Below are 15,776 nucleotides of genomic sequence, written 5' to 3'. Positions count from 1 at the left end.
CGTGTTCTTTCCCTTGGGGAAATTGTGTGATGAGTTAAACTTGGATTTTTTCCAATAGTTGCAGATCTGTGTGTCAGACAGCAGCAACACAATTCATTGTTTGATCATTTTTGCTAAGTCTGCAATGTGCATTGGGGAGTTTCAAATACAGAATCAACCTGGATTGTTTTATGTATTTTGTACTTTAAAGGATCTGCTAATTACTTTATTTGTCCCAGTGCTATTTTAGTTATTAGAAAAATTATATTTCCGTGTATTAATATTTTCAAGGATCTAGTTTCAGCATGTTTGTTCTTCCTTTTAAATATTGATTTATAATGTCAAACTTTATTTTTTTCCCCATGTCTAGGTTGGGGTGGGGGAGATAAAATTGAGGGGCTGTGACTTGGACTATATTAAACATTTCAACTTTGTGATTAGAATTAAAATTTGAAGGTTTACATTAAAAATCTCAAACGTTCAGACAGGGTGTGCATTTATGGTAAAGATTCTCATCTATACCTATACCTATCTCTTCCTATACCTTGCTCCCTGTATACAAGTTTGTCAATGTGCTCTTAAATTTGGAAATAGGTTGCAATGCAGCATGGCTGACTGATCGGGTGCAGGGAGTAAGAAAGGTTCTCTGAATCAGGACATACCATATTTTTCCATGTATAACCTCCCCCCATGCATAAGACCCCCCCTATCTCCGTCCCTCTCGGGGGAGATTGCTCACCCCCACCTGACCAACACTGCTAAACAAACACAGCGCAGAAGCCACCAATCATCTGCCCAATCGCCGCTACAGCAACCAATCGACATGAACACTTGCCGCAGCCTCCAATCAGTCACCCTATCACCGCTGACAATCTACTGCTTGTGGCACAAACCAATCCCCCATCCCCACTCTGCACTATCCATGTATAAGACGAGTCCCAATTTTAAAAGGTATATTATCATAAAAAACCTCGTCTTATATACAGAAAAGTATGGTAGATCTGAAAGTAACAGACGTGGCTGTGAAGTAAGTGGCTTTGAGTTCAATTTCACCTACACATCCACCACTGGTTTAGAGGAGATAGCTCTATAATCTTGCTTATGCATACTTGCTATTCCCACAATATGACAGGGAGAGAGATTTTGGGTTTACAGTTAAAAATTAATTCAATGTGAACCAATAGTTTTGGGCTGGGGATCAAAAACCCTATTTATTTTTAGATTACATTAATGAGAACATGATTTCTGACACCCGAAAAGTGTTATTGCACCCAAGCCTGGTAAGATCATATTGAGAGTAGAGCTCTTATGTAGGCACATAAAGCACATAATGAGAAAAGTTTGAGAAAAGTCAGAGATGCAAAAGCAGCGGCTATTTGTTTTCAGGTCAGGGGACACATTGACCCATGGTCAACCCTGGGGTGTGTATGTGTGTGTGCTGAAGTGCAAAATTAGGTGAGGCTAAAGTGTAAAAGTGGGTATGGTGAGAACTGCAGTTCTTAAGTCTACCTTCTCAGAGGCTTTTCCAGCAACGATTCTACATTATATTTGAATCATTTTTATTATTCATTATTAGTTTGGTAAAAATATTTTTAAAGAACTTATTTACAGGGGGTCTTGGACTCATACCCTTTTGACATCATCCATGGGTGATAGATTGTTGGATTGTTTGAGTCTCATAAACAGTGTCTAGCAAAAGAAGACCTGGCTTATACAACAGTGCTTTTCTCAACTGCATGTAATGTAATTGAAACTGACTTGGCAGGAAGTTGTGTTGAAGCTGACAAGCTTGATTATGGAACTTTATTTTGTGTTTGGATGGGTGGAATCTATTAACTGTGAGGCCATTATTGTAAGTTAATATTTGTTAGACAAAGGTATTCCAATTGGAAAGCAGGTAAATTGTGTGTTTAACACCAACTTGGGGCTTCTGTGTCTGAAACTGGAAAATAATTGCAGCATCTCAACAAGCTTTTAAGATTATCAACTGACATTTGATTCTTGCTATCTGATGTGTAAAACCTTACTAAAATTTCATGATATTTTAACTGAAAAGGTCAAAGCCTTTCTAGTACACTGCTTGTGTGGTAAAGCATTTATTGTTTCTACATAATATTTCCATAAAGGCAGTATTTATGGGAAATGTTTTATATCGTAATGTTTCAGCTTTAAACATTGGAAGGCTGAATTGCTGTTCTAGGACCTGAATATGCGGAAATTTATTCAGAGTTGGAATTTTCATCATCCTGTTCCTCCCTGGCTTACTCTAATAAAGTAGTTTTGTCTTTTTTGCTTGTGGTTTTTCTGTTGAAGTTTCATTCAGGAAGGCCATCACTTTGCCTTGCTAAATCTAGACTTGTGAATAAAATAAAGGGTTATGGTGGCAAAGCAAATTGGAATGCAAGTAAAGTTTCAAAACTAGAATTTCTGTATTGCAGATATTTCCTCAAATTCCCATTTGTTTTAGCTATGCCCATAATTTGTTTCATTCAGGAAGATATTTTATCTTGCTGTGTTTAAGTTTTGTCTGGCTGAACAGGTTAAAGTTGTTGTTTGTAATGCAGGTCTAGTTTTTTCCATACTAGTTATTACATATAAATTATTATTTACACTGTTCTTCAATGCATGGTATTATAAGCCAATAACAATAAAACAGTCTGATTCTAAAACAGTAAGTTCCTCAATATGCATAATTATATTTCTTATCCCATGTCAAGACATGGCAGGAGTCGGTATGGTTGCACCTGCAGAGACCCATGGCCTCAGAGAAGCCCTACCACTGACCAAAGACAGTAGGTCAATATCACAATTCTTGATGAGTAAAATGACAGGTGAAAGCAGAGCTAATAATAATAATGATAAATAATTTATTATTATTATTACCCCATCCCAGCCACTCTGGGTGGCTTCCAACCAAATATTAATACAGCATCAAACATTAAAAACTTCTCTAAACAGGGCTGCCTTCACTTGTCTTTTAAAAGTAAAATAGTTGCTTATTGCAACTATTTTGCAATATACTATTGCAATAGTTGCTTATTATCCAGAGATTCATGATTTGATACTAATTCTAGGCCTCTTTCCAATGAGAAATGGAGGCAAAGCAACTATGGAATTATGAGTGGCAGAGCTTTAGGAAAACTGGGAGTTGGGTCAAATGTCTACCCTCCCTGGAGGTGACCTTTGGGGAAAGAGGTTCTCCTGTTGGATATGGGGTACCCCCAATCCAGGTTTGCCAAGGGCATCCCTTCCAAACAAATAGGCCAAACAATTAGAGAAGCACTATCTTACCTAAATTGAGCATGTCAATTTTTGCCTGCCCCCTCAGTTTGACCTGTGGCATCCTTTGAAAGCAGCCCGAAAGGCATTGCAATAGGTGTTTCAAGAACACAGTAAGATTCTTCAGTATCAAACCAGTGGCCCATTTAGTCCAATATCCTCTTCTCATAGTGGACAACCAGATGCCCATGGGAAGCTCAAAACCAGGACCTGAGTGCAACGGCATCCTCCCAACTTGCAATTTCTATAGGGGGCTGGTTTGAGGAAGTCTGCTTGACTGGGAATTCTCCCTTCCTCCAAACATAAGCAGGGTACTCTTCAGGGCAAAAGGGTACTTGCAGGGGTTGGGTTGAAGTGGTTGTTCAAAGCAGGGCTTAGCCAGGGTTCTTGCTCTGGTTTTAATCAGAACTGCAGAGAATTATTGAGCTTCTGATACTTGCATTTCCCTTTGAGGTGAGCAAAATGAGCTCAAGAAGCTCAAGAAGCTCATTTTTGGGCCTTAGCCCGGTGGACCTTGCCAGTATCTGTTTACAAAAACTTGTATCTGGATAGGCAGTTTTCAACATTATTTTTTCCATTTAGCAGACACTGAGTAACTCTTGTTCTCTGTGTGATGTACAGAAACTGCTGGAAACAATTTAAAGTTAGGAAATCCATATAAAACAAACATAATTCAGTAAAGCATTCAAGTTCTTTTTAACGATAACACTTTGGCTGGTACTGCTTTTTAAGTCCCCTTTAGTAGGGCAACATGACTATCTGTGCCTTCCAAAATCCCTACTTCTACATAACTGCTGTACAAGAACCCTATTGTTGAGTATATTCTCTTGAATATATAAATATATATATAGAGAGAGAGAGAGTGTGTGTTACACCTTTGATTTTACTTTTTTGGTGTCTTTGTGTAGTGAGACGTTCTGGCTAACAGCTTAAGCAATTAATAAAATACTGCTACCTCTTTAAATGACCCCAAGCACGATTGATCAGAACTGAAGTTGCATTTTCTCTTTCTCTCTTCCTGACCCATTCATTCATACTTGAGGTTTGATTTTTAATTCGTTAAATAGTACCATTGTATCTGTGTAACAGTTTACTGGCTAATTTATTTTGCCAGCTTTTCATCAGAAGCCAACTCTGGCTACTTCACAGTTCAGTCTTAAAATCATTTGATGTATGCAAGTGGTGTAGGTTGCAACTATCAAAATTACTGTTTTTGAAGGAGAAACTTTGAAACGTAAGCCCTGTGTTTTGAGGGGAAAGAAAGCATTTCCAGGGAAGATGCAAAGTTTTATGCTGGAATAGTGCCAGACCCACAAGTACATGCTTCTGGTTCCATTGCTTTCACTGGAGGCCCAAGTGTCCTCAGTGGTGAGGACTGCTCATCACAAGCTTCAACTAGTACACCAGTGATGCCTGTTTCTGGATAGGATTAGCTTAGCCAACTAGAACCAATACATTAGTAACCTCAAGACTGCGCCAGTTTGTGTGGCTACCCTTAAGGCTGGTTTGGAAGTTGCAGCTGACCCAGAATGAAGTGGCTTGGTTGCTGAGTGAGGGGCCTTTCCCAGCATGTATAACACATGTGCTGAAAGAGCTGCACTGCTTGCTGGTTTGTTAGCAAGCTGGGTTAAAGGTTATTTTATTAACATATAAGGCCCCAAATAGCTCAATATAAGATTACCTGAAAGAGCATCTCTCCCCACTTCCGCCACCCTATAGACTCATTATATCACTACTGGGGCTGAAGGAGACCCTGTTGGTTGTGTTGCAACCTGCAGAGTTCCGTTTTGAGGCAACATGGATATGGGCCTTTATCTGTGGTTGCACCTGTGCTGTGGAATGAACTTCTTTCTGCAGTATGGCAGGCAGAAACAATGATCTATGTCCATTGCTTATTTTTCCTCTTCGCCCAATGCTTTCGCTCACCATTGATGCCAGTTTTTAATGACTGTAGTACTGTAATGATGGTCTTCTATTTTTTTATGGGTATGTTTTTTTGTTTGTTGTTGTTGCATTCTTTTACTGTTGAATGCTGTTTTGGGATTCTTAAAAATGATAGAAATGTTTTTATTAAATAATACATCTGATATCTCCAATTACTCCTGCGCTGCCTTCCCAAAGAACTGTAGAATTGTACCCCAAATTATTCTTTACGCTCTGTTTGAAATGCAACACTTGTTCTTACACATTTCAAGCAGGAACTAGTTTATGAAGGCAAAATAGATCTGGTCCACATGACTAAATTTTCATGATATCAGAGGTAAAACATATTTGCAGTGCTTCATGTAGATTTTTATAGTTAAATATTTTTTTCTTTCCTTTTCAGAAAAACAAGATTGTCTGCATCATGTTGTTCATGAACGTTTGGGCGAACTCCTACGTGTGCTAAAGGCAATCATTAGCAAGCACCAATGTCTTAATTCAGTTGATATTCTAAGTGCTGCAGGAACAGTCATCGCAAAAGTGAAAGGTAAGGAAAAGGAGAACTTTTGCAACTTGATATAGTAAGTAAAGTTGCCTTGTGATGTAATACAGATGTTGCTGTTAGCACTTCTCCTGTATTTACTTCCAGAGACACTCAACCATATAATTTGCCAGAGGAGGGAAATCCCAAACCATTCCCTCAGACATGTGGGGGACTGCTAAATGAGGAACAGAGCTATTCCTCTCTTACTAGCACACAGCAGGTGCATGCTAGGCTGCAAACTTTGTAGGCTTACAAAGTTAAATTAACACTGTTTTAAACAGCTCTGTACTACAACAGAACTGCGGGACTTAGCTTGTTCATAGTGATTCTGGAGGGATCTTTGTTTAATGTTTCAGCTTATCCAAGTCTTTACTCAGACCAATACACTCAAATTGCCCAGTGAGAAAAAGGTCATTTACTGCTATAAATTAAAAGTACCAGTCTATTTGTGTTGCATGTTTTCATTTAAGGCAGTGAGATTTATACAGGTAGCGACCATTGAAGACGCGTCCAGTTGGCACATGATTGCTAACACGTGGGTTATTTTGTACTCAGAAGAGGGCAGAATGGGGGCAGGGCAAGGTGTAATGGGCTGGGGAACACTCCGCTGAAGCACACAGTAGCTGGGAACAGAATGCCTGTGCGGAATGGTCGCCACCTGTATTTGAAATATGTGATATGCTGGTAACTTGTATGTATATTGTTGTGTAGGATTGAAGCTAGATGTACAGGGTTTATCAGCTTATTTGGAGGAACAGTTGTTGCATAACTTTGGGTTCAAGACGGGAAAGAGAAACCACAAGTGTAAGAACAACTATGTTGTGAAACTGTTGTGAAACTGTGAGACTACTATTATTAACAAATAGCAGTTCTCAGTGGGTACGGTCAAAACAAAAGTGGTAGAACCTATGTAGACAGGGCAGACTTGACAGAGTACATATGTCATCATATGTACATGGAGCACATAGAATTACAGCTGATCATCAGCCAATTCTCGAGAGTGCCATTTAATAAGCATGTTCAACCTAGCCTCTGCAAGATACTCAGACTTGGTTTTCCCCTTTAGCTGATCCTGGAGAAATTGAGACAGCTCTTTCCTTTTCTTGGGTCTAGACCAGGGTTTCCCAAACTTCGATCTCCAGCTGTTGTTGGACTACCACTCTGATCAAGCCTAGTTAGCAGGGCCACTGGTCAGGGAAGATAGGAATTGTTGTCCAAAAACAGCTGGGGACCCAACCCAACCCTAGACTAAGAGTAGGGAACCTTACAGTTTCAAAGCCACATATCTAATGGCTAACCTTCAAGCTAGAGGCACATGCCAACAGTGGGTACGGTCAAAACAAAAGTGGTAGAACCTTTGTAGACAGGGCAGACTTGACAGAGTACATATGTCGTCATATGTACATGGAGCACATAGAATCACAGTTGAAAAGGACCCCAAGGGTCATCCTGTCCAATCCCCTGCAATGCACATCCATGCACATGCATGCAGTATGTTGCTTCCCCTCCCATAGCAATTAGATTTCACTTTTTAAACACATTATTCAAATCCAGTTGTCAGTGGGGGATTTTTTAAAAATGAAGATTGCAGCTGGGAAGGGTTCTGTTGGCTTTTTTCAAGCCAAATTGCTTGGGAGCAAGGGAATACTATGGGCCATATGGGGAGCCTTCATGGGCTCCATCTACCCCATGGGCCACTGGCTTTTAGCTCCTGGTCTAGAGGCTTACTATCATTGCAGCCAAAATAGCATGCCTGCCTCAGAATATCCAGGGAGCTCCATCAGTATTGGGTCTCCATCATGTCATCAGAACTACGAAACAACACAGGTTTCATGTAGATCAGCAGTGGTCAGTCTGTGGTTCTTGGACCCACATACAGCACTGTGCCAAAATCATGTCATTGGAGGAAGCCCAACAGGAGGAGAAAAATAGGAATGGAAGCTGAAATGGAGTGATAGAATGAGGATGGGGGAAGCTTTCTTCAAGTTCAGTTGAAGACCACTGGCAAGAGCAATCTTCCCTTCCTCCAGCTGTATCAGGTGGAGAGGAAGAAGGTGGAGAGAAGAGATGACATCATCTGCCACTGACTTAACATAAGTAGAACTTCCATACATTTTGAAGTCATGAAAGTACTTTTTTTGGGGGGTGGAAACTTAGGGGAAAATTTAAATATATGCAATAGGTAAAGGTAAAGGGACCCCTGACCATTAGCTCCAGTCGTGGGCGACTCTGGGGTTGCAGCGCTCATCTTGCTTTATTGGCCGAGGGAGCCAACGTACAGCTTCCGGTTTACGTGGCCAGCATGACTAAGCCGCTTCTGGTGAACCAGAGCAGCGCACGGAAACGCCGTTTACCTTCCTGCCGGAGCGGTACCTATTTATCTACTTGCACTTTGACGTGCTTTTGAACTGCTAGGTTGGCAGGAGCAGGGACCGAGCAATGGGAGCTCACCCCGTCACGGGGATTCGAACCGCCGAACTTCTGATCGGCAAGTCCTAGGCTCTGTGCTTGAACCCACAGTGCCACCCGCGTCCCTCAATATATGCAATAGTGACTTCTTTTTTTTACAAGCCAAAACTTATTTTACTGCTTTAAAACATAAAATTTATAACCTAACATAAAATCATACTTTCTGGCATAGCAGTTTTATTGCTGCACCATCTAAATCACTCAGCCAAATAATTTACTCAGAAATAAGAGGTAAGTACACAAAGGATTGCAGCCTCAATATTGTAAATGCCTGAGTTGCCAACATTGAACCCAATGGGATTTCCTTTTCAGTAGACATGCATATAGGATTGTGATATTTTGTAGCAGGCTGTCCATGTCACAGATATTGGGAGAGAGGTGGAAAGATTGATGACAAGAGAGGGGCCAGCCAAAGGGACAGGAGATGTTAAAGGTCACCAGAACAAAGCAAGCAGCAATTCATAAGCAAAAAAGGTCCTGCATGCTCCTCTTGTGAACATAGTATCACCCCATAAATCATAGGCAGCCAATATGGTGCCCTTCGGCTATTATTAGATTGCAATTTTCATCAGCTCCATACAACAGAACCAATGATTGTAGGTGATAAAAGTTGCAATCCAACCATGTCTTTGAGGGCACCATGTGTTCTAGGTTCAGAAATGCATCTTGCATTTCAATATTTGAGACTCAAAGCATATGTCTATAACACAAAGAAATAATTGTTCTCTAATGCTGTGTACTGTTTTACATAAAAATAGTATTTTGGGGGTGAGTAAAAAGTATCTTAAAGCATTTCACACATTCCAAAAGATAAATTATTTAATAACTTTTTTTTTACTGTTCCTCCAGATTTTTGAGTGTGTCTGTCAGGCTTTCACATCTTATCTTTGGGCCCCTCAAAAGTTTCCTCATCTCTGCTTAAAAAATAGTCTTAATTCATTAGCCCTAGCACTGTGAATCTTATTTTCATCAGGGATGGAAATGCTTGTCATGATGCTACCACTGAAGCAGATCTCCTTTTTCAGGGTAGAGAGAGCCTTGCTGGCACTAGCCAGTGACAATAATGGTTTTGAAACCACCTCATGCCATACTATCCACCACAGCCAAGAAAGCAGCTCCTACCGCCGCTATAGCCTTGTTGCTGCAAGGTGCAATCCCTTTTGACCTCAAACCGTGACTACCTCATTGCTGTCTTCTGCACCATCTTCAGTACAGTCTACATCAATGCCAAGGCTACTATTGTGCCATATGTAGTCCTGCACAGAGAATTTAAAAATAACAGTTCATCTGTACAGTGACATAACATGCCCTCCTTTCCTGCTGCAGATGTCATTTGACCAGCTCTCAAGCTTGTGTTTCGTTGTGTAGGTGCTGAGGAACAGAGTAAGTTGGCAGGAGTTACATATCTTTAAGCCTTTATTATGAGGCTTTCTGCCAAAACTTTTGCCTAGCTCTAGAAAGTTCAGATGTTACTCTGTTTAGGAATAGAACCATAGAAGGGTCAGCTGGTAGAGCACCTGCTTTGCATGTAGAAAGGTCCATGTTCAATCCCTGATATCTCCAGGTAAGCCTGGAGACATCCCTTGTTTGAAACTACAGAGAGCTGCTGCCAGTCAGTGTGGACAGTATTGAGTTAGTTAGGGTGGCTGCATGTCCTCTTTTTCCAGGACACGTCCTCTTTTTCAGGATTAAAATTTCTGTCTGGGCAGATTTTTAAAATTTGGCAAAATGTCCAGGTTTTTTGGGGGGTTGTTGTTTTTTATTTTTGTTTATAGTAACCTGATTTTAAAAAATAAAAATAAAAACAATTTTAAAAGCCCCATGGCTCATGCTCCCACTCTGCCGTTTTTCATGAATGGAATGGGGGCACTCTGCAGCGTGCCTGTGTCCTCTTCCCCGGGGCAATGAAGAGCGGCGGCTGTAGGCCAGTGTTATGGTCACATGGGTATTTGTAGTTGTGGTGCCTGCTTCTCTAGTCTGGTGGGCTATTTAGAGTTAAAAACATTGCTACTAGCAGTATATCACAGCTTCTATAGCCTACATATAGTAGGGGTATTTAAAATGAGAGTTGTCTTAGAGATCCATAGTTAAAAGTAGAAGTCAGCAAATGTCTCCTCTTTTTTGCTCTTCAAAAAATGACAACCCTAGTTAGGTTGACCAATGGTCTGATTCAGTAAAAGGCAGCATCCTTTGTTGTTTAGCTGACCAGATGAAGAGCCATAACAGTTGTTATTTCTTAAATTTTTATACCACCCTTCATCTGAGGATCATAGAGCTGTTTACAATATAAAAACACAAAGTTACACATAATCAACCAGTTCTGTTCATTTGTAGCAGATTTGTTGAAGGATACAGTCTACATTCTGGATCTATATTCCGAAAGGAGTTTTAAAATTAGTCACATTGAAGTCAGGGCCTGCCTTCAAGCATGCAAGGTAGACTTCTTTTGTGTTAGCTACGTGTGATAAAACTCCTATTGTTACTACTTAAATTATCCATATAAAATTTATCTTTTGTTGGGGCCCAGCATTAACACTTTTGAAATGCCATTTGCATTTATAAATTGTTCTCGTAAAATAATAAGCATAATGTAACTATAAAAAACTGATACATCTCCTGTAAGTGTGTTTGTACTTTCATTTGGTTACCTAAGTGAGTATTGTGGTTACTGTGTTAAAACAGAGAGGCCTGGGAGAGTTACGATAGTGATTGTTAACTAAATTGCAATTCCCGAGAGCATTTATTTTGCAATACCATGAGGAGATAAATTTTTCATGAGACTGGCATGAGATCCAAAGCTTAAAATCACAAGGCAAAACTTAAGTGAAAAGTCTTGTACGAGGCCTTGGAGACATGATATGAAGCTTGTGGTTTGTTCCAAAATTAGCAATTCCACTGCCCTGCCACACCCTTTCATTACTCTCCACTTGTATCTGTTTTTTCTTCGAACATCCTGTTACTTTTAAAAAAACAACAACCCCCAATCATATGTAATTAGGGGAAATGTAAAGACTTTTAACATCTTGGATTCCAAAATTTTGAAGCTTTTAAGAAACTTCAAACATGTCAGCTAAAGAAATGTGAATTTGCTTTACTAACAAACACTTGTTAAATAACAATTGCAAAGTGCAGTAATCTCAAGTTTCTGGTGTCTTTGCCCTGGAAAAAAAGGGCAACCTGGTAGTATTCTATAGCGCATACATTTAAATCAGTGAATATTTAGAAAAATACACAGTTAGAAAATTTATTACATAGTTGACAAGTATCCCTTTAGATTGATATGCCAAGTTGTTATATAAGTCTTTGAATAGTGGTTTTGTTTTCTTTAAATGGTGGTTGGTGCCATATGTTTACATTAATCCTTCCCATTTCTGTAAAGTTGTGTGCTCACTTGAAAATGTAGAGGCAAAGATAGTTGCCATTTCCAGACATAGAAACAGTACTACTACTCATTATTGTCCGTGCTATTGTGTGCAGCCAGGATGTCCTGGGGAAAGACTCTGTTCAAAGCTGATGTTAAGTAATATCAGTGTGCCAGTAATGGCCGAAAGGAAGGCTATAGGAATCTTTGGAGGGAAGTGTTTCAGGAAGAAGGTAGGAATCTTGCACTTTATATCTTACATTTGTCTGCTTGCCTGTTTGTAGAAAACATAAATGTACAATCTTTATCTTGTTTGGAATTTCAGATTATGAACATAGGGCTGCAATCCTAAATAAACATAATGGAATTAAGTTACTGAATTCACTGCTACTGACTTCCAAAAATGTTTTGTGTCGTAAATGGAGCAATGAAGAATTGCTTCCAGAACAGGAAAGTGTGTGCATTTCTTCTGGCAACATATTTTTAGAGAAAAATAGTTAAACAACTTGCATTGTATATTATACTTTGCATTTTCTTGCTTTATTTCCTGGCCTTCTAATTTTCATAGTTAACCATTTGTCTGAAGTTTGGAAATTGATTTCCTGACAGAATTTTTCTCAAATTGCCTAATGTAAATTTAAATCTTGATTTATATTTGTGTTAGGAGTATTGTAATGTGCAGTTATATATACGTTTTTCTCAAGGAGAAGGCTTATTGCTTGAATATTATACAAGGGAAGCATACGATTTTAACAAAACTGAAAGTAGCTGATGATACCTGGCATGTTGAAAGTTTTACTGAAAATAATGATCAGTGCAATAGAGGATTGCTTAGTTCAAGACTCATTTGTTAAAATACTTATGATGAATTCAAACATACATTCTAAAGTTTAGCGGAAGTGATTTTGGCGCATATTCAATGAATGCCGAGGCATTGTTTTCAGGACTTAGAATGTATGATGAAACCTCTTCCACCACACCTAAAATATCTGTCTGTCTAACTGTTAAAATCCATGTAGTCTAAGTAGCTCATTAGCTTATCATAGTATTGTATAATTACTAGAGAGTTAATTTGTATAAATTTACTGGAAAAACTCTTCCTTTCACAGAGGAAGTCTAATGGAATATCCGGCTTAGTATATTTGTTATCTTATTGTGTTTACACACCTGGCAGGAAACTTTAGGTTTTTTGCACAATTCATGATGTAAGCTACATGATCTTGTTCCAAATAAATTTCTTTCTAACAAGTTTACTATTTCTAACTTCTAATTATACTTCCAATGATTTTTCTTCTATACTTCATTTTTAAAATTGAACTGAAGATTAGGATTTGATTCCAATTGGTTCATTTTACTGTGATCGGTAAGAGGTTCTGCAAAGCAGAAGTGGGAGAAAGTACATGGAGATCAGCTGGTAGATCACTCAATGGTTTGAGATAGATCAGTAAGGATTCCAATTCCCATTTAGCACTAGCATAAAAATAACATTCTCCCTTCTAAATTAGGCTTCTGAAATGAAGAAATATTGCTGGGGGAGAATCAGGAGCGAACTCTTGTGTAAAAGGATTGTGAACTTTGTTATGGTGTTGAAATAAAATTCCTGAGCAGAGCATGTGCTTAGAGCAACCCTGTTCCTTAATTCTAAGTGTATGCTGCCCCCCCAGCCCCCACTGTTTTGCAAACAAACTGTTTTCAAGCAGCTATCTGTGAAAAATGGAAACTGTTTTGAGGAGTGCCATATGTGCCAATCTTCCTAGGTATCAGCATTTTAGTAGTAATGAATCTCAGGGCTAAACTAGATGAGGTGATGGGACTGGGACTGCATCTCTAGTATCCTTAAAATTTTGGTCAGTAGCAAATGATTGGGATGTAAACTGAACACACCAAAGCTGCTGTTTACCCTGCTTTGAGTGACACTGACTGTGCCTCTACATTTTCCACAATAGAGCAAATAGCAGCTTGAGAAAGAGAGATTACAAATGGAAAAAATGAATTTGGTCCACATTTTTAATGAGCCACCCTAATTGCCAGTCCCAGACTGTTTTTTGTAGATCAGAATGTGGTTATCAGTCAAATTATGCACTTCTCCGAATTTTCCCATGCAGTTTTGCTTCAAAACATATGCACAAAAGCATATTTTTGGGGAAATGTGTACAAAAAATGTGTATTTTAGGGGTATGTGAATTGAAAACATGCAAAACTACATATTTTAGGGAAATAATGTAGACAAAATGCATAGTTTAGGGGAAATGATACAGTTTAAATGCATTTAATGCATTAAAAATCTGCAAGAATTGATTAAGTGCATAGGAAAGAAGGAATAGAAGGAATAGGATGAATAGAAATTTATGCCTAGGAGAGAGGTTGTATGATTTCTATTGGGTAAATAGCACAAGGGGAAAGGATTGATCCTGCTCCCTCTGTGATGCAGTACCAATCCAAATGAGCCATTCTTCCCATCCTACTCTGTAATTCCTGCATAGAAAAAGATTTCCATAATCTTGTCTGGTGTAGCCCTAACTAGTCTGATCTATTATGGGGTATTATTCCTTTACGGAGATTATATTTTGTTTTCCTATCTCTGAAAAACAGTTAACACATCTAAGTCTTTTGCTAAGGGAACTTGTTATACTTCCCTTCTTGTCATGAGATGGAGAGAATTCTCAGGTCCTTAAGCAGCTTTTGTAAGCTCAGAAACTTAACATTGTTTTACATTGTCAGTTTTCACACATAGTCATTTTAACATGGCATTCCTGAAGAGGGTCTCATGGTAGGTAAATGTAGTTTAAAATTGTAGAAAGCAGGCTTCAGAGATACTGAGATAGAATTTATAAGATCAGTATACTGCATTTAATGAATATTTGGGTACCTAGATGCTACTGTCAAATTTATAGATGTTCTATGTTCCCCATGTGACGCGGGTGGCGCTGTGGGTAAAAGCCTCAGCACCTAGGGCTTGCCGATTGAAAGGTCGGCGGTTCGAATCCCCGCGGCGGGGTGCGCTCCCGCTGCTCGGTCCCAGCGCCTGCCAACCTAGCAGTTCGAAAGCACCCCCGGGTGCAAGTAGATAAATAGGGACCGCTTACCAGCGGGAAGGTAAACGGCGTTTCCGTGTGCGGCTCTGGCTCGCAAGAGCAGCGATGTCACGCTGGCCACGTGACCCGGAAGTGTCTGCGGACAGCGCTGGCCCCTGGCCTCTTGAGTGAGATGGGCGCACAACCCCAGAGTCTGTCAAGACTGGCCCGTACGGGCAGGGGTACCTTTACCTTTACCTTATGTTCCCCATAATTATTACTTCAACAGGTTATATAGATAGCCCTGTGGTTTGACTTGGAAGCAGTTTCATGGCCTGTGAAAGTACAATCTGATTAATGTACTCTTCTTTGTTTTCTTCCTTAGCTGTAAACTTCAAGGAAGTTAATGAAGAAAACAAGCGAGAAGTCCTAAGTGAGATATTCTCTTCTATTGACACACTGGCATTCACATTTGGCAACATGTGAGTAAAAAATAATTAACTTTCGGTTTGTTTCCTGAAGCACCTAGGTCTCACCTTCTTTGAACTCTGCTGCAATGTGACACTTTTTTCTATTTGTTGCTCTATACTTGTCCCCCTGCCAATACTGTTTTGGACTACGTAGATGCTGCTCTTACAATACGAGAAAGAATGGGTACTCTAGCTGAGAAATTTAATTTCATTGTGTTCTGGTCCATTCCTTTCTTGTGACTGCTTCTTCATAATCATTTCCCACAGTAGCTCTGCCTATTTGCTCCAGTAATTGCGAAGGTTCCTTAAGGGGAAATTAAGAAACTATGTTTGTGTTTGGGCATCTTACTGAATAATGATTTAAAATGAATTTGTTGTTGTTGTAGAAACATGCTAATGCAAGATATTGAAGAGCATAGTCTCCCACACAAACTTGCGTGCTTCTCCTGCCCTCCTCTTGTACAAGAGGTTTACTTGGAAGAGGTTTACTTGGATTACTTTCAAGCAGACCAATTTCAAACTGTGACCTCTGAACCTGGTTTATTCAACCATAGTTAATGTTAATCACAGTTCTGGGTTCTGATGGTGCTAGACAGTGTCATAAAGCAGATGCTTCCAGACTCCTCCCAACTGCCCAGCATGAGGAGAGGGGAAGCATATGAGCCTGGGAGGTAGCCAGGCTCGCTCATATCTCACTGAGCCATAGTTTAACATGACAGCTGAATGCTTTCCATGTC

The 15,776-nt window shown here is 39.6% G+C and overlaps 1 protein-coding gene across 4 annotated transcripts in view; it reads left to right on the top strand.

Annotated features, from left to right (window-relative positions):
• ARHGAP29 (Rho GTPase activating protein 29) overlaps positions 1-15,776 on the top strand; it is a 109,896-nt gene that overhangs the window by 71,786 nt on the left and 22,334 nt on the right. For 3 of the 4 annotated variants that reach the window (XM_053391682.1, XM_053391683.1, XM_053391681.1), the window contains exons 3-4: positions 5,585-5,728; positions 14,955-15,051. In XM_053391682.1, the coding sequence (XP_053247657.1) occupies positions 5,585-5,728; positions 14,955-15,051 (241 nt within the window). Of the gene's footprint in view, positions 1-5,584; positions 5,729-11,484; positions 11,789-14,954; positions 15,052-15,776 lie in introns of those variants that run through there. The other variant, XM_053391684.1, reaches the window with a different exon arrangement.

Source organism: Podarcis raffonei, chromosome 6, assembly GCF_027172205.1.
Source record: "Podarcis raffonei isolate rPodRaf1 chromosome 6, rPodRaf1.pri, whole genome shotgun sequence".
Classification (NCBI taxonomy): domain Eukaryota; kingdom Metazoa; phylum Chordata; class Lepidosauria; order Squamata; family Lacertidae; genus Podarcis; species Podarcis raffonei.
The sequence above is the reverse complement of the archived record's forward strand: the minus strand, read 5'-3'. Positions and strand labels throughout refer to the sequence as shown.